This window comes from Dermacentor silvarum, chromosome 10, assembly GCF_013339745.2.
Source record: "Dermacentor silvarum isolate Dsil-2018 chromosome 10, BIME_Dsil_1.4, whole genome shotgun sequence".
Classification (NCBI taxonomy): Eukaryota; Metazoa; Arthropoda; class Arachnida; order Ixodida; family Ixodidae; genus Dermacentor; species Dermacentor silvarum.
Window position 1 is genome coordinate 67,698,164 of NC_051163.1, and position 20,054 is coordinate 67,718,217.

The 20,054-nt window shown below is 47.0% G+C and overlaps 1 protein-coding gene across 1 annotated transcript; it reads left to right on the forward strand.

The window, feature by feature from the left end:
* Nucleotides 1–1,578: 1,578 nt before the first annotated feature.
* LOC119431617 (venom serine carboxypeptidase-like) lies at nucleotides 1,579–9,269 on the forward strand. The gene is made up of 4 exons (XM_037699097.2): nucleotides 1,579–1,676; nucleotides 2,830–3,031; nucleotides 3,127–3,457; nucleotides 8,413–9,269. The coding sequence occupies exons 1-4, from the start codon at nucleotides 1,579–1,581 to the stop codon at nucleotides 9,237–9,239; spliced, it is 1,458 nt and encodes a 485-aa protein (XP_037555025.2). The 3' UTR covers nucleotides 9,240–9,269.
* The last annotated feature ends 10,785 nt before the right edge of the window (nucleotides 9,270–20,054 follow it).

The window sequence follows — 20,054 nt, forward strand, 5'->3', positions numbered from 1 at the left end:
CCCCCACGGTCAATCCGGATCAAGACAATCGCGATACGTGCATCGCGGTCATAGACTGACGACTATGTATAGCTCTGACAGGTGCAGACTATCAGCAGACGATAACAGCCTTACCCACAATTACACACGAAATAATACCTTCTTGGAAAAAATATACGTTTTGTATTAAACATTTTACACCATATTAGACAAATTTGATAAGTGCTTTGGATCCACTAATGACACCTGATGCGCTTGAGCTCATCAAAATTGATCCGGATTGTTGGACCGTGAAGCAGCAATTATCGCGATCCAGGAAGTGTATCCTGATCGCGCTTGATTGCGATCAAAAGTGGCCGTGTGACACCGGTATTGCTCGCCATTTATGTCATCCCTACTCCTACTCACCGTCACTGACTTTCACTGATACTCGAGTGGGGCTGCAGTACGTTGCTATCGTTTATATTCACGTTCGCCGTCACTTGCTCTTATACTCACGTCCACTCCTTCAGAGGTACGCACACTGAATACTGAGCGGGGAAGAGAACAAAGACAGAACGCAAAGAAGAAGGAGGAGACAGCGCAAATGCCACATTCGCTACAAATATATTGGTAAACGTAGTCTTCAATTGATAAAGCAGCGCACAACCGCGATACAATAAGAAAAGGTGCCTCATATCACGAAAAAAACAACTAACAGCCAAAGACATACTCTTTTTTAGAGTTCAAGTTACGCGTCAATGTTTATGCAAAGCCCGTTAGACAATATAATTCTTCATCGAGCAGCATGACTGTCCTTGTGCAGCATGACTGTTTTTGTGCAGCAAGACTGTTTTTGTGCAGAATACCTGTCTTTGTAGGGCATTTCGCATTTCTGTACGCTGCCTCCCTGTGTACTCTGTGTGAACGCATACTGACGTGCTCAACTGTCGAATTTACAGAGTGAGCGGTACCGATTCCTGTTCCTGTCCCCGTTCAATGAGTCCTTTTCATCGCTCACTCGCACTTTATCGCACGTCTGTGAAATCAATATGGAGCGAGTATGAGTCAGCGTATTGATTAGTGAGTATGACGGCAGTGTACGGTGTACAGTAGTCAAGCGTGCGCAGTAGCCGTGAAGAAATAAGTTGAACGTTCAATGGTGGAGCTACACTTAGGCGGGACTTTCATTTTTAAATTGTTTTAGGAGCCTTTCTTGCGTCTCCTGTACATGCTGCTGAAGATTTCCGGTTCACGTGCCTAGCAACTGTTTCCTTAGAACAACCTTTTTCCATGTTCTTCCATATATTTCTCTTTAGAGCCTGCGACTGCTAGAATTATAAAGAGCAGCGAAAGTTTTGTGATATCGAGGTTAGGGTATGCGGCTAAGTCGCTATAAATTTGCGTCTGAGAAATGTTTAGGGTGTTTCAATTACTTAAGGACGTAAATTGAAGGGTGCCTCTACTTGATCATGTATTGAAGGGTGCCTTATGTACTTCGAACATTGCTAGAACAATGCAATTTGTTTGTTTGTTTGTTTTTTTTCATTTCACAAAGGACTGAGGTCTCCCTTTCTTCCTTTTTAGCTGTTTCGGGTTCTCCTTAAAAGGCCTGAAGATATGCAGGTGATTGCGAAAATTTTCGTGGCACTTTCGCTGTGCCTGCTGCTTTGTTCACCGTCGCAAGAAGGTCCGCCTTTGGGATATACACTGTCAAGGTGAGTAACTTGGCTCGGGTATTGCAGGAAACATGCAGGAGATGTGTTCAAATGTGGGTGAAGAAAGCTCTCGCAGAAACCATTCTAGGATGACTGTGGACGCTAATGAGATCAGCATTGAAGCAATGCAGGGACACGCCGTGTACCCAACGCCAACACACTTCAGGCATGAGGCGTGTACTGCAGTCAGGTTCCACTTCCGCTGTTCTAGTTGAGCATTCTCCGCCATCTAGCGGTGTCATCGCGAAGTGCGTGCATGGCGCGTATTCGAATATATATTCAGATAAGACTGTCTGAATATCTACGACGCGGGTGTGATTCTGCCCAGCCTCGGATAAATTTTAAAGCACTGCCCTTTGTTTTGATGAGCGGCAAATATCTAGTGACCCAAGTTGGCGCAACCATATATAAATACAAGGTGTCTCCCCCAGCGAACACTTTCAAAACATTTTAAAGGTTGCCTGTGGCACATATAGCCCTATTCTAGTTCACGAGCTGTTCTACTCCAAGAGGTGGACCTTACTTGGACCAAAAATTGAAATGCATAATCGACTATTTAACAAGAAATAACCAATTAGGTTTTTAACTAATCACCGTGGGGCCCATATTGCAATTTACAAATTCTATCCGGGGAGTACGCAAGTCGGATCCACTTGGAACGAATTGTCGGGGTGACACCAGTTTGGAGATATTAATTCCCCAAGTTTGCGGAGAAATGCACTGGCGTTTCAATGTATAAAACGACGTTTTCTTAAGAAAGTAACTGGAATGCCACGACAACGACCACATTCTCGAAGCCTAAAGAAGCCCAAGTGAACGTGGTTACGCTGAAGATTGTGCTTAAAAATTAGTTTATCAAAATGCTGCTTGCGAATAGTGTTGTAATGCGGGCTGTTTGGTATGACATCTTGGAATACTGTTAGAGCATACAGATGAGGACGCAAGAAAGCACTTGAAAGGCATGTCTGTGTCTGTATTTTTCGAGTGCCTTTTTGCATTCTCGTCTTTATGCGCTACAATAGTACTCCAAGACCGTTTGCGAGGTCTTCATTTAGCTAGTAATCAAGCACATCTTCGTGACTGTTTATTTGAGATGGAAATTGTTTGGTTATTGTGTGCCATACCCTAACGCTTATTCCTGTTGCCTCATAAGGCGCTCCTTCAGATCACAGAAGAGCGAATACAGTGGACAGTTTCTGACGCCTTTGATCGAGAAGAAAGCCGTCAAATCCGCCAGAGATGCCAGCTTCGCGAAGATGTTCAAGATGAGAGCGAACGCTACTGCATACTCCGGCTTCATCACCGTCGACAAGGAACACCAGTCAAATATGTACTTCATTTATATGCAAGCTCAGGTAAGGAATGCTTCGGACGGCCCAGTCGGGAATTGTACATGGAATTTTACATGTAATTTGTACAATTTGTATCTTTGGGCTTTCGTCTTTTTCAGATTAATCCCGAACGAGCGCCGCTCATGATATACCTGCAAGGAGGTCCCGGCAAGTCGGGCACGTTCGGACAGTTCCTGGAGGTCGGACCCCTGGGCGTCAACTCGGACGGGATCCTCTACCGGAGGCCCCACACCGTCCAAAAGATGTTCAACGTCATCTTCCTAGACCAGCCGGCCGGGTCGGGTTTCAGCTTCACCAAGTCCCCGTTGGGCTACGCGCGCAGCATCGAAGACTGCGTGGCGGGCGTGCGAGAGTTCCTCAGGCAGTTCCTGCTGTTGTTCCCGGAGAACAGGAACCGCGAATTATACCTCGCCGGCGAGAGCTACGGAGGTGAGTTAAGGACGTTGCGCAAAAGACGCGTCGATGCTTACGGCTTCAGGGCCAGCAGCAAAATATATTTAGGGTCAAAACATATTAGCGAAAGCATTAGGAACACTGCATACGAACAAGTCAACAGCATGAGGAAATATTGTGCAGTCTGGAAGATTTATGAACAGAACAGATGCCGGCCAAGGCGAAGAAACACGAAGCCTTGTTCAATATGAGTCTGAATTCATTCACTGTAAATTCAGACTCATTGTTAAGATTAATTCAGTGCTTGAGTGAGTCATAGCCACCGCAGTAGCCTAGTGGTTGTGGGTCGCCCTGCTAAGCATGATGCAAAGGGTTCGATGCCCGCCTCAACGGCCGCAATAACATTCGTGTACCCTGCACGGGAAAAACCTGCAGATGGTCAAAATATTTCCGAGTCCCGAACTGAAGCATGTTTCATAACCCACTGAGCGGTTCTAGGAAGGTAATAATTAACAATAAAATTAATTCTCATCCATTACTCACATTCACAAAGCTATTGCGAACAAGGCTTCCATGTCGGCGCCGAAATTTCTACTGACTGGTAATTTCTTCACAGTGGTCGGCGTCTACGTTGCTTTCTTGGTGATGTATGGCGGCTGGTAAGAAGAGAATCAATCTTTATTGCGGGGTATGATGTTTCGGTGCAAAACTAGAGGCATCGGTATCGGTAGTGGGTTGCTGTCCGGGCTAGTCATTTCAAAGTTCTACGAATTAGCGTTTTTTCCATCGTCATTTTCATCATCACAGGAATTGGTGCAGACGATGGTGCTTTCCAAGCACGACAACAAATATAATTTCGACTTGAAACATCGTGGTGGTGCTGGCTTTAAACAATGCAAGGTAATTAAAATATTGTATGGCGTACAGTGGTGACAGTTACTTTGTAGATAAAACATGACTGCTCCCTCGACCCAACAAAGTAAAATCAAAGCCGCTTCCCTAAAGAAAGCTGGTTGAACGCGAAGCTTTCTCCCTTGCAAACTAAATCAAAGTACAAAGCCAACGACCACGCAAGAAACCCAAGAAATGCTGAGCGACCCGATGCCATGCCTATGTGATATGATTGCTTGTTTAGGATTATATTTTTAACGTTCAAGTTGAATGATGACACATTTGGTTATGTGCATAGCCTTTATTTTAGATCATGTAGCCGTTGATTACACGCACACACTCACACTTTTACGGACGACTCTACACTTGCACAGTATTGCCTTGTGATCGCTTTGGTAGACGGTCAGAAGCTCGGCCGTTGCCGATACACGGGATCGGCCTTACGGGCCCGATCGCGCTCGCACTTACGTTCGCGTACGACAGCCTCTTCTTCTGCCGTGCGCTGCACTCGTGGCCTACCCGTGGTGACGGCCGGGAATGCATTGCGTGATACGCGTAATGCAATGCCGATATATACAGTTCATCTGGGTAGCGTGGCGTTGCAGTTCCCATTGCTCTTATCGGTACAACTGCGAATGTAAACTGGACACCCGTGAGCAAAAGTATACGGACTAGAGCACTGCACGGGCTCGGGCTTACCCGAAAGCCCGAGCCCGGCCCGGCCCACGGGCCGGGCCGGGCCGGGTAGCACAGTTTTTTCACGGGCTCGGGCCGGGCTCGGGCACGGCGTGTGCGTTTTGACTCGGGCCCGGGCCGGGCTCGGGTTTTTTGACGCGGGCCCGGGCCGGGCTCGGGCTTTCTGGTGGTGTGTATGTGACGTGCAGCGAGTTATTCTCGGGTGTCTCAACTCTGAAAAACATTATTTTTTGGTCTCGGGCCGGGTTCGGGCCGGTTACGAGTCGGGCTTGGGCCGGGCTCGGGCCTAAGCTAAAGGGGTGGCGGGCCGGGCCGGGCGGGTAACGTAGATTATTTCCGGGCCCGGGCCGGGCCCGGGTCTCGCCATAAAAGTTTTGATCGGGCTCGGGCGGGCCGCCCAACGTAAAAACGGGCCCGGGCCGGGCCCGGGGTGAAAAAATCGGCCCGTGCAGTGCTCTAATACGGACCACAAGGTTGCCGAAAAAACCAAATTTCTTCGTAATTAACAAGCATAAGCTGGAATTGACGAGTACACTGAGAAGTTCCCAATGCCAAGTTTGGACTGCAGTCCTCAATTTCAAGTTGCGTTCACTGGCAGCGGAAAAAGGGGGCTTTACGCGCAACCCCTGGTCCATATATACTTTTGCTCAGGGGTGTACGTAATATATACGTATGTCGTGCGCCGTTCTATTTTGGTGCCGTTGTTCTATTTTGCGCGCAGATACGCAGCCGTTGTTCTATTGCGTGCGGAGAAGCGCAGATAGTTCCATTGTGTAAGTTGGCTTTCCTGCAGTGCGTTTTTGACGTTCACGGGCAAATCAGTGAGACATAGAACGCTTCGATTTAATAGTTGAGGCGGTTGCCATCTCCTTGAATAGCAGCAAACACGTAGCAGTTGCGGTCACTCGTGCCTGAGGAAGCACTGGTTCTGCTAGTGGGTTGGCTTTGAGTGGTGGGATTTAGCGGGCGGACAACGCAGAGTGTAGCACTCCTTTAGAGAAGGTTCCGATTCAACGCTAATCGCGTTTATCTCGCACACAAAGTCATATATGCTTTTCAAACAAAGACTTGCAACAAACAGAGAAACTTAAAGGGTGTCCTATAAAAAGTTCAAACCGAGACCCCTGCTGCTCGATTAACCACTTGACACACTAACATAAAGCTCATTGCCCAAGACGAGAGCTGTAGCGTTTTCCGAATGCGTCTTCCAGAAGTACGGAATCCCTAGGGCTCTGGATTAAATTTTCTGCCCTGCGATTGCTTGCGCGATGCGTTTTACCCCTATAGGGGGAACCTAGAAAAGGAGTTAACGCTTCGCGCAAGCGGCAATAAATTTCCCCGCACTAATCTGTAAAATGACAAATGTCAGCCGTTTTGCGGAGATTTCCTTGACCCTATAATCGGCGTCCACTTGCTAGCGCTCTTGCGTAGGTCTAAGCGGAAAAAGAAGAAAACCCATTTGGCGCTAGTAAAGTTAAAGAAGCGCAAAAAAAAAATACGACACTGACAAGATTGAACTCCTTTAAATTACTTTATATCATGAACCAACTAGCCCAGCAGCAAGCACGTTGGCTATTCGTTTGACAGCCAACCCTGCGCGACCATAGCTTTGTATTTTTAATGTATTTTACTGCGATTAGTACTCGTTGCCTCCTTCAGGCCCTTTGAGTATATATCTTGCCTCTTACGCCGACGCAGCGAGTCAGGTTGCCTACCAGATTTGGCCATTAGGTATGTACGTGCTCGGGGTGTTGATGCCGTCGTGGTCATTACCTCATCGTCCCCACAGCTTCATCATCCGACTCTCGTCGTGCCATGTCGTCACGCCATCATCGTTATCCCATAGTCGTCATTGCATAATTGTCATCTAATTTTCGTCACGCCATCGTCCTCATACCGCCTTCATCGTTTCATCGACTTTGTTCTTTTGTGATTTTATAATAATCATGCCGTCGTCAGTGTTTCGTGATTATGTCGCCGTTGTCATGGCAGTGTCGTCACTGCGTCGTGATCACAATTCGTTGTAACAGCGTAGAATGGCATTACAATGCACACTCGCCGTCATTTCACTGACCTCACGCCATCGTCGCCACGCGGTAATCGTCATATACCCTCGTCATCACTTCAGAATCACCACCCTGTTGCTGTCACGCCACCGTCGTCATACCACCTTCGTAATTCCCTTACCCTCATTCCTTTTTTTGTCATTCCATCGTCGTCGTTGCATCCCCGTTATAAAATCGTCGTCATGGCGGACTTTGACGAGCGAGAGTCAACAAAGTGGGCTGATCGCGGAGACCGTGAATGTCGCATATAGCCGAAGCAATAGAACTCACGGAATGCCACTACGTTTTCTAAATAAGGGTGCCTTCGGGAATACGGTGTGTCGCAGCATTGCTTGATTGCTATAGACTCAACAACGTCGACAGTTATCGTGAGATTTGTTCTGCGCAATTTTTCTTCTTTTGAGAAACGTTTCTTTACGTGTATCAACCTCGAAGAAGAAGTATACTCAGCAACATAGTAAACGAAACACGCCAGCGCGTGACTTATAAACTTCGGCGGTCGCTTATGGTGCCGCCATTCAGCGGCTTCGAGAAGCTTGACAGACGCTCGAGGGAACTACGGCTGCCGCTTCATCTTTTCTTTGTTTGAGAATGGCTCGCGCGTTGGCGTTGGAGGTTCTTCCGGTTGCCTGCAGATGCGTATACCAGGTGCCGGGCTACACGCTTTACGTCGCTGTCAAAATAAGTACAGGGTGATTAGAAATGCAAGTAGACAACCCAGAATCATACAAAACGAAGAAAAGTTCCGGAAACAGAGGCGGTAAATTTGATGCAAGGAATGCAAACAAATCAGTCGATGAAGCTTTACATAGACTGTGAGTAAATCAGGGAAGTAAATGTTTGCGATACTGCCATGAGTGGACGGGGTCTTGATTTTTCACGCACGACGACTCGGTACATTAGAAAGAAATCTCATGGCATTCAACCACCCATAGCCGTAGATAACGCCCCTCTTTCAGAAGCATTGTGGTTCAAAGCTGCTAGAAGCGTTAACAGAACTGCGGTCTTGATAAGAAAGAGGCACTAGAGTATCGGTGGAAAGTAAGCAGGAACGAAATGGGGCATGGGATCGTTCGAGGCATGGCTAACTTTGCACGATAAAGTAGAGATAGGCAAAATGCTAGATTGCAATAGATATGGTAAAACATAATTAGCTTACGCATATTAGGTTACTGTCTGTCGCCGCTCCGTTTCAAAGCGAATCCGAGTGGAGATCAGCATCATCATCATCATCACCACCACCTTTCACCTCATAAATGCAAACGACGTAGTTAATCCTCTGTCCCTGCCCCTGTTTCGCCCGAACATAAGGGTCGCTACTTTTCTATCTCTGCTTAGCTCGTGGAGCCGTAGCCCTGGCTCACAGCCTCATGACGAATCCGGAACCCGGTCTACCGCTCAAGGTGTCGGGCGTGATTGCGGGGTCCCCAGTCTTCGGCCGCGCCCTAGACCACTTGGACTCTGCGGACACCCTGTACCACTTCGGCATGCTCGATGCCAACGGGCGCGATATGTTCGCACACGCGATGCACCGCATCCGCCAGCTGTGGACCACCAACCGCGCCATGGCGCTTCACCTCCTCAGCAACACGGTCTTCCAGCTACACGCCACCGCCAGTCTCTTCTCGAACCTCACTGGTTACAGTGACCACGGGAGCCTGCTCTATTACCAGAGGCTCCCGGAGGTGGTCCACTACTACCGGTACATGCAGAAACCGCTGTTCAAGAAATCTCTGCACCTGTGCTCGCAGGCTACAGTGAACAGCGCCAGGCTTGTAGTCATGCTGTACCTTGCCGATGACTACACCGTCGACCACCGAGAGAAGGTTGAGTACCTGCTGGACGCTACAAAGATGCTGGTCTTCTCAGGGCAGCTGGACACAGTTATCCCAGCGGTCAAGCAAGAGAAATACTTGCTGTCGCTCAACTGGACGGGGGCAGCGTCACTGAGAAAGGCAGCCAGGAGACCCTTGTATGTGTCCGGACCCGGGTCGAGACTTGTGGGGTATGCCAAGACGACCAAGAGCCTGACATATGTTGCTGTGGCTCGCTCCGGACACCAGGTGCTGCTTGACGCGTCCGAAGCCGTGTATTATATGATTGAACGCTTTGTGAATGGCATCGACATTGTCAACTCCAGGAGAAAGGTGTTGGGTGTGAATTAGCGTTCTTTACATTGCCGCCATTTTTGTGAGTAATAATGCACTTACACGTTCCGGGCCTGATCGACGAATGCCAATAAATCCGATGCAGGAGGACATTGCTTGTGAGACCTTGTGAAAAATTGTAGGTGAGAGATTCAAGGTGCGGCTTAATGATATTACCAAAGGTTTAGATGGGGGATAACATAATTGGCGCAGTCGCCATGAACTAGTATATATATATTGTAAGCACTATTAACGCACTTCGTCCTTTTCATTTGTACATAGCCATCATCACCTTCCCTGTTCTACTACTTCTTCGCGCATGAGCTGGGGCGTTTGCTTTTTGGAATAAAAAGCGCTTGACAGCTCGGTCGGTCTCGGTCTTATAAAGTGGTGGAGGTGCAATATATATATATATATATTTAAACTGGCAAGCGAAGTTAATGTGAAAACTGCATGATTTATTGCGATCATTATCAATAAAGTGCTACGTAGAATATGAACTCGAATAATAAGATACGCGCGCGTATAACAGTGTCGACAGAGAATGCTACATAATTCACTTCATTCCCTAAACCACCATCGCAACTGGCCCTCACGCTCATCGCTGCCGTCGTGCGGCCGAATGAAGGTATATAGAGAAAGCAACAAAAACGTGAAACACAATTAAAAAGTTCAACTAAAGCCTCGTGCTGACTTTATTGGGGCGTTTTTCTGCAGCGTTCCATTGTATAAACATGTTAGAGTTTTGACCTATACACCTGGATACTAAGAGGCCCCTGTTTATTGCGTAAGTCGATTTACCATTTCGTATGTTGTAATAATGTCGGTGCGCGTGTTAGTGATCTCCATTTGTTGGAGTTGCCTACACGTAGAGAAAGAGAACTAGGAAATAAGGTGAGAATATAACCGAAAAAGAAACTATGGACGATTTCTTTCTAGCCGCCGCTTCTCCATCCGCAGGATGTTCCGCATATTTCCAACTAGTGAGATCGGGTTAGCACTTACTTCACCAAATGTTTTGTCCTTTGGCGCCAGTCAATTAGGCGCAAGCCATCGATCAATGATTACTGCTTTACACAAGTTCATTGAAGCGACAGGAAGGTTTCGCTGCTAGGGTACCGACCGTGGGACACTGTTTTTATTTTTTCCTAAATTTATGCGTAGGCCCTCCCAAAATTTCTGAGCGTTTAGTTGCCTAATGCTTCGTTTTGAATGCTTGCCTTTACTCCCTTTTGGTATTCGGTTGGGTGCACTTTTCTATCAACCCAGTGTGACCAATCCACCCTGTGCGTGCGAGCCATGTTTTGAGACAAGTACAACAAGAACACCAAGAACGTTTCGTTGACTACCATACACTACGGAAAGGGAACAGTGCAATAGAAAGAGGAGAGAGACTGGGAGGTAGTGAACGTCTGCATGGACAGTGGATGATTGTGTAGTCGCCGCAGTGCACAGGACAATATCTGTAATGTTAACAGTGGCACAATAAGTGGTCTATGTTTGCTTTGCAGCCGCATAAGTCCCATTTATACAGCGCTGTTTGCCATTCCAATTAGTGCCTAATTAAGGCAGGTACAATTTTCATGAAAGAATAGGCGCTCTATTTCGGAACACTGTCCCTGGCTTCTACTCTGCGATACTATTCGCGACTCGCTACCTATCGGCTGCGCTGAGAAATAGTGGACCCAGGTTCATGTTTGAAGCTAAACAGGGTGTGTTATCGCGGCATGCGTTGAATGCCTCGTAGTTTTCAAATCATCGTGATGCCGCCGCGCTTAAGTCCGAAAATTAAATAAAGGCGGATGTCGAAAGACATTTGTTATGCACTATTATGCGTGTCATCGCGGTGGAAAGACAGCAATGTATGATTTCATCGTTTCAAGAAAGAAGCAGACGACGCGCATCGGAGAGCAACTTGGATAAGAAACTTCCGCATTGGCAAAAGGTGACTGATATTATAGGGGTATCGAAACACTTCCCTCGGGTCCACTTCTTTATTCTTTGCGAGTAGACCATTCCTTTCTTTCTGTTTATTTTAAATATCTTGGTGGCGTTTCAAATCGCGCAGTGTACTTTGTTCATGCAGGAGCTTTGATAAATTAGAGTGATGTATGCTTAAGCTTAATTTCGTGCTTGCTCGGCTATAGTTTTCAGCACTAGCATTAGTGTTACTAATGATTTAAGTAGCAGGAATATTCTCACTAATGTATTGCTTTGTCTGCAGGCATGGTAGCAGGAATGATAACTGCCTCGGAAAGTGTGACGTTGATCATGACACATGGTATCATTTTCATAGCATGCTTTAGTTTAGCAGTACAAGCAGAAGGTGCTGTTTTCTCATTCAACGTGGTGAGTTTCCAGTTGATTTGCTCGCAGGAAATTTACAGTGAACCTCACAATGAGAGTTCCCTCACAAAGAGAACTCTCATTTGTTTCTGTAGCGAGAGCTACACTGGCCGCATTCTCGCCGTTTCGCTGTGGCCGGTGGCCGCACCGCGAGCCGCGCCGTTGTCTAGCAACCGGGTTAGCTGGCAGCGCTACTCGCTGAGCCACCTGGCGTGATCTGATCGAGTTACCATGACGCGGCGACGCGCCGCCGCCGCCGCCACAGTTGTGTTGCATGCGTTCGCCGCTTGCATCTGGCATGACGTCAGAGGAGGAGCCGGTGAAATCACGTTGCAACAGAGGAGGTGCCGGCGTTGCATCGTATATATAGAAGGGGCGGCTTGGTGGGATTCATCGGCAGATATAGAATGTGAGTCGGAGAGACTGAAAGAAGCCAGGCTTCGTCGTCGGAATGAAACCAAGAGGAGGCAGTGAGCCGAGGAGACGGAGGAAGAACGAGCCGCACGCCTCGAAAAGCGTCGTAAGTACGAAGCGGCCAGGCGAGTGGATTCAGATGACTATAGCACCCGAAACGTGTTCAAGTCACTGGACGACCACCCCTTATCCGACAACCCGACAACCCCGACTCACTGACCATCGGGCCGTCCTTGTGGCAATTGAGAAACAACAAGATGATGACTTTCAAAATAAATGCGTTACACTTTTAAAAATGTCTAGTCTTTAATGTAACCATAACTTAACGAGAGGTAATAACCAAACCTAAACACTCAGACGTACAAAGCTACACAATAAAATGTCACCGTAGAGAGAAGCAAGCTAAACATGATTAACTGTAGCTCTCGCTACGCACACCCAGGCATAACTGAGTTAAGCCACAGCCAATTTTTTATACCAAGACACACTGACCAGGCAACATTACAGTTTTTAGCCTCTTTCTATCAGTGTTGAATATCCGTGTTTATCTTTTGAATATATTGTGAGACGCTATTTGTCACACTGTAACACGAGTCTCAGTGTGGAGTTGCCTATGAAGGTCGAAAACAGTCAAGCATCTTACCTGTATAGCAATGGAGCAAGCCCGCGAACAAGTGTTTCCACTTTTCGGAGGCTGGCTACGCACAAATACTTCCTTTCTTTACCCTCCGGCTTGCTTGAAAGGTTTTTGGTCTAAAAAAGAGAGAAAAAAACTTATGATGCAGCTCGCTGGAGAAGCCGAGCGTCGGCACGCACAGCGCAACTATTTCCGCCATTTCGTGACGTAAATCCTTGAGACCGATCAAAATAAGGTCATCAGCAGCAAGGGCTCTTTCGACTTCCACGAAACACCACAATTAGACGCCACAAAAGAAAGACGTGACCACAGCATCAAGCAAAAGAGCCGCTGTGAACCTGGATATGGACAGTGTTGCCAGATCAAGTAGCGGATTCTGGAGTTGCCAACAGGCCACGAAATCGTTCTCAGTGAAGCCCGGTGTAGCTGACCGGCGATAACCTGGTGGGACAAGAAGCTCTCGTCCAGCAAGTACGTTGAGCAGCCACGGCCAGTGTCCTCAAGATCAACGACCTCGATGGTCCAAATAAATGTTTTCTCTCTCTCTTACGAGATACGTGTATATTTACTTGGGCAGTTTTAAATGAAACGCGTTGCACCGTGAACTGAAAAAGATGACAATTATGTCGCTCCCTAAACGGTGCTGTTCAATTTCCCCCGCTCGACTTTATTCCATTTATATTGCTACATGCATACTGCGTGTGTCTTGTGAACGATGCGTGCGAGCGCCCCGACGAAGAAGAACTGCTCCTTTTTCTCGAGCTATCGGCTGAACTGGCCAGCGCTGCAGATGCCTTTTGTAAATATACATTGTAAGTAGTTTCCTGTGCATAAGCCTTCGTTCGCGTAGAATTTTGGAGGAGGCGCGGGATAGTGCTAGGTGCGGGTATAATAATGTCGTATTTACTCAGATGTATTTTATGCTATATATGCCGACAACAGCAGCGTATTTTTTGCCGCTAGACATCTTGATGAAATAATTAGAAAAGTTAACGAACTGTTGGTGATGCTTACGGGTTGATCGCACGTAATGCTTTATAAATTTGTCCAGGGTGTTTCACTTTAGCTGCACCAAATTAAAAAAAAATTGCTTGTGGCGGATAGCACAATTTTAATTCTTGATCTAAACTACTCGATGAGGCGGTCATTACTTCCACAAGAAATCAAAACGCCTAATTAAACAATTAACAAAATTACGCTCAATAACTTTAGAATTAATTATTTTAGGGCAAATCTTTCCATTTACGAATTATAGCCGCAGAGTTCGCAAGGCGTATTCACTTGGAACGAATTTTTATGACTGAACCAGTTTCGAGATATTCATTTTCAAAGTGTCCGACGAAATGCAATGGTGTTCCAGTTACTTATGTGCTTCAATGCATAAAATGGCGTTTTCCTCATAACGTTAACAAAGGCAAAGACAAAGTCTGCCTGGTCACCGGTGTGCAGACTTCGACATGCTGCGTCGGTTCAGCTGAATCCTCCGTGAGTTGAACAGTAAGACGTCCGTTTCACTTGTGATTTTTCGTTCGAAATTGAAGCAGCGCACATTATTTCCTCTTTTGTGTGTGACAGAAATAGTTAGAGATGGTATTAAAGTGATGCTTGCTCTGCCCAATTATGCAGTGCGTCCATAATTGCGTGAAGGGCGAGTATGGAGTGGGTCTGCTAGTTTTGCAATCTATCATAATACACCAGCCGCTACTGAGTGTGCGTCAACAAATACAACGTTCCATAAACGCCCTACGGGTTGACCTTTTAAGCTGTGTACGTTGCGCGTCCGTTCTTAAAGTTGTATTTTCGTAGTAGACATGGAAACTTTGACAGTAGTTTATAGTTTTTGATAGATCAAGCCACAAAGAAAACAATTATACGCGCTGCACGTGTTGTGCACCATGCGACAGATTTGAAGTTTTTGGCGATAACTCTTCGTTAAGTCAAGAGAACTAACTGTCACTCGCAGGAGACTGAACAAAGACGTAGGCTTATGAGTGCCGGTTTTAGTTTTATTGTGTTGACGGCATCCTTGTCACACAAGAGGATAACGGTGGGTTGTCTGATTCAGCAGTACAGACCAGAGAGACGTCCCAATAAGCAGCTTGAGGAGGAAGCCGGTGCCAGCGTCCAATGATGCAATTTTGGACGCTGGAATATCGCATTTCTGGCACTACGTCACACAATGGGCTATGGGTGGCATTCCCCTTGCCACCGTGTCCTATCCATAGCGCCACTTCCTCAAGGACCAGGATAAGTATTCTATAAGAGTCCACCTAGTGGACATGTTCATTTCGTTTGCTGCTGAAGTGCTCATTGGCTGTTGCGCGTGGCTCCTACTGAAGCTCACCCCAGCCCAGCCAATCAGAACTTCAACAGCAGACGAAATGAACATGTCCACTAGGTGGACTCTTACAGAATAGCTCCCCAGTTCCAACCCGGTGCAGCGTCTTCGACCAGAGACCCAGCGTCGCAAGTGACAGCTTCTGCGTCTTCGACCAGAGACGCAGTGTCTCAACGACAGCGTCTCAAAACGCTATTTGTCATGAGTGAAGGATGCGAGAACGCTAATCTTACTACCGTGTGGTGCCGCACCACCGTGTGGTTTTTACCGTTGTGTTTGTCTGCACAATCTTCGATATCAGCCCACGAGAGCAATTAGAGTCGCAAGAAAATTGCGGTTAGTTCCCAGCGAGAACTAAATGCTTCGAAACACGCCGATCCCACCCAATGTTGGAACCGAAATGGCGCAACGCATGCCTTATTTCGCGAGAAAACAGCTGAAGAAGATGACACGAGAAAGAGAGAGAGAGTGATTGAGATGAGGAAAAGGCGCTATTTTCTTCAACTGTTTTGGGAGCATGGCTAAGCGCCTTAGGCAAGGGGAGGGAAGAAATGAGCACTGCTCCCTAAAGGGTTGTAGAAACACAGCCTTGTAGTCTGTAGCTGTAAGCAGCCGGGTTAACGAGGAGGAGAGCAGTGCATGATACTTGCCACTGGAGGAACGTTGGTGAGAGGTGCATTCACAAAGGAGTACGGCATATATTTAAAATAACTAAGGGTTCTCTGCCACTTGCGTCACAGTGGCAAGGGGCACAAACCCACGATTAGCCAAAATGGCCACACACGCCCAGCGGCACATAACCCGTTTAGGATGCCCCGTGACCCGAGGTGTTTATTCGAACACATACACAGCGGCACACTTCTATATAGAGAGCCAAGTTGTGCCCCTGTGATACAAGAGATACAAAATGCAGAAATGTAGTTAGATATGTGCTGTACTTCTCCGGTGCGCACTCCCGTAATCACCACTGTTCCCTCGACAAGCCTCATGCATAGCTTTCATCCCCGTCTCCCACTGTTCATCCACGTCTCCCACTGTGCATCCTCTTGTTTTGGGGCTTGCATCTCGGCAGAACTAGATAGATGTATGGCATTTCATTATCGTCTTCCCTAAAGCTTCGCTGCCCTTACTTTCCCACATTGCATGTGCATATTTTTTTTTACCTGACAGCAAGGGAAGCGTCGATGTCAAATGTTGTATTGTAAAAACCAGTAAGAAATGCAGTCACTCTGTGGGACCTGCGCACAATTAGGCAAGAAGTTCTTAGAGTATATGGAATTCGTTGGCATGAACAAGCCAGTTACTACACGCAATAAAATGCAAATGCGTGTATTACTTAGGCAAACTTTAAGAACATTAAACTTGCTTTAAAAGTGTGAGTTTTTTTCTGTATGAAAGTGACATGCAGCGCCGGTACACAACCTCTGAAAATCTAAACTATAAAACACACTGTGCCAATAGGTCAGTAACTGATGGAAAATGTTGGTCTCCTCAGGCGACTTATGGCGTTGGTCATCATTGACTGTGCAAAAGGTGAAATAGTGTAAAAGCCGATCAAACAATTTTTTATGTTTTAAAAGAAAACTCCGCTAACGTAAAAAGGAAGGGGCTCGAGAGGTAAGCCGTTGGACGTTCTTTGAGAAAACCTGGCACTCAGCAATAGGGTTGTAAAATTTCACGCATGGCTTCATTTCTTGCGAGTATATCCGGCGAAATGTTTCCGTTCTATCTTAACATTCGTCCCCTTCATTTGCTCGCGGCTTCTACTCTAACCGTATTTTAATTTCTCAGTGAGCATCGATGTACCGAATTCCTAGTTAGTGGTCTTCTCCGGCAAAAATGTTTCCAAAGTACCTTCCGTAAGCCTGTTCTGTCTAACATTTAGGGTCTAAAGCTCAGGAAGCTTTTCCATTGCCGGCCAAGATTTTCCAAAGTACATTCTGTAAACAAGAATTCTGTCAAACTTTTGAAGAGTTTAATGCATAGATTTTTTTTTCTATTGCTCAAATCAATTGATCATTTGCCAACAACTAAAGACATGTCCCATTCGGATGGGAGCCGTAGCCTTAACCCACAGTCACTACATCATATACATTAGAAATTACTGCTGACCTTCACGCAAATATCGCATAGAGAGACGCATGCGTTCACGTCGATTTTGTTTTTTCACAGTCAGATCAGCGATGTATATCTTCTTGAGCCCCCTGCTTTTTTTGCTTACAGCAGTCACTCCAGATGTCACAAGCGGAGATGAGAGCGATTAAAAGACGCATGACTGCGAACACCGAAATGAATGACAAGCAAGAAAAGGTCAATGTTAGTCCTACGTGTAACCAGAAGGGGCAAATCATTTCTGACGTCCAAGTCACACATCCGCTGTTAATTCACCCACCTGGCAGGCTTCACATCACCTCTGTTGCTGGCTGGAGGACCATTCTTTGATATATGTACTCCGTTGCTTGGTGACACACGTTGGTGGTGTCGTCATCCTTAACACCAGCCCGCGCTTATATATTTTTTTTTTTCGAAAGAAAAGAAAAGATTACGACTTACGTTGGTATTTGCACAGAAATTGCTGTGCGAATGTCAACGTATGTCGTACTTTTGTTGCAATTATTCCTACGAGGCCGGAGCAATTCCTACTCTAAAATACTATATATATATATATATATATATATATATATATATATATACTGTATCAGTAAACCGACCACCAGTTGAGAGCACCTGTGTTCTTTTGTATGTCTGCGATCCTGTAGTTTTTCTTATAGTGCCAACCTCTCATTTTGGTAAATGATGATAGCACTGCCACTGAGACATACTAGGCGTGCTTTTTAGTCTGATTATCTCCCTTGCCGGAAATTATCTATCACAGATTAGGTATTACCGTGCAAGCACTATCGCATTTTCATGTACAAAAATAACTATATGAGTGAGGGACGTGCTACCATGCGCATTGTTTGAACTCAGGACGTACGAATGAAGATCTATATAAAACACTGAAGCAAAATTAAGGAACTAGAAACTTTCGAATAGTGACATTTTGAATTGAATTATATCAATAGTCTCGCGCAAACAATCTTCCCTATCAAATCAAATATTGAATAGTTCCAACGTCTAAACAATGGGGCATATAAACATGTTTATGGAGTTATGGCCTGCACATACTCGTCTTCGACTTCAATGCCCACCAGCCACTTCGGGATAGCACAAAAATGAGTAGACGCGGAGAAGGTCTTGCCAACGATATGCATCACTATGCTTTATCCACCATCAACGATGGTTGTCCAACTTTTCTTTCAGGCCCATCTTACAGCAGCTGCCAGGATCTTACGTTAGTGTCAAGAGCCCTTCTGCCATCTGTGGGTGGGTGTGCGCATTTAGAAACGCATAGTAGAGACCACATACCGGCTTACAGAATTGAAATTGGTAGTACCCCCTTCTCTCCCGCCAGTTCAGACTACCGCTTGGACTAAAATTAAATAATCTGCAGAGAGTTCTTGTGGTACCTTATCCAATTCATGTGAGGTGGAAATACTTGTAGCGCCCTCCTCCGACAATTTAAGCAGGCTTGCACAATCATCAAGCATAAGAGGAAAAAGAGAATAAAGAGGCACGAGTACGGCAGGGCTGGCAGATAAGTTTCGGAGAACAAACGAGTCTGACGTATTGTCTGGGTGTGCTGTTCCTACAGTGCTGATTCTGAACGTAGACATGCGCTCACCCGACCTTGCACACCACAGACGACCTTGCAACCGCTTCCCGCGCAAGCCAGGTGGACGTGGCAATTGTCCAACTCCGCATGTTGCCATTTTACCGAAACACCGCGGAAGTGTGGTTCGCTTAGCTGGAGGCGTGGTTCCACCTTCAGCGTGGTTCCACCTCCTCTCTGCCACCAGCTGTGGCTCAAGAGGTAGCCGATGCTACTGCCGAGCCACCGGGCGACGTACCCTACCAAAGACTCAAGCGGAAGATTCCGGAACGCGCAATGCCACTCAGGCGCGTACGCCTCCAGCAGCTCCTCACCGGTGAGCAGCTCAGCAACCGGCGGCCTTCACAACTGCTCTGCAGCACCGGGAATCTTTTGGACGAGTGTGACGTCAGAACACACGGCACCATCCTCAAGGAGTTCCCTAAGTGCGCGCCTTAGTTCGTCCGCCTCGTCTTGGCTGCTACGGAAAAGTTGTCCCTTGATCGTCTTGCTGCGTTCGCTGACAACGTCTGTGAGGTGCTCTCTCCGACTGTAACCGCTGTTTCCGAGACCCCAGACAATTCTGCTGAGGAGTGCATCGGCCGACCCACTATTTCCCTGCCCGCTCTTTAGACGCTGACACGTCACCAGAACTCTCCGCGCCCAAGGCGTTGTTCTCCACGCAACGACTCCTCGCGTAACTCGAGTACTTCTCCAATCTACTGGTACTACAGGATGTTTCCGCACAATGCCAGACATGCACTTTGCCTTGCATCTCGTCGGGAAACAGCCAATGGAATTACTGTCGGGGGCCTGTGACCTCGCTCCTCAACCTGGCCGCCTCTTCGTGGTTACGGGTCGAATCTTCGCGACGAGGTTCCCCGAGGACACGGGAGTAGAAGTGAGCGTGCTACTACCAACCAACGTGAATGTCCGGTCCAGGTCCACAGGATGAATGCTACGTGCCACGAACTCATCATTGGTAGCCACGTACGGCCTCATTTCATTGACTACAGACCTGGGCCTGCGACACACTTTTCGATAGCCGACGCTGTCTATCCCGTCCCTAGAATCCGACTTCCCGACACACTTCAGCATGGACGTCAGCATGTGACCTCTTCGCCTTATCGACACCATGACTCGCCTCTACATCTCAGGCATGCTCTGCGACTTCGCGCCATCCAACATACGCGTGCATACCGAGTTCTTTATTTGAAACCTTGCTCGCCAAGTTGCCGCATTTAACGAAACCTTGCAAGTTTACCCAGCCACCTAAGCCTGATGTGACTCATCACATCATTACACGTGGTCCACCTGTCGCTGCCCATCTGTGTCGCCTATTTGTCCAACGATTGGAAATTGTCTAACTAGAATTTTACCACATGCTACAACTGGGCATAACGCGCC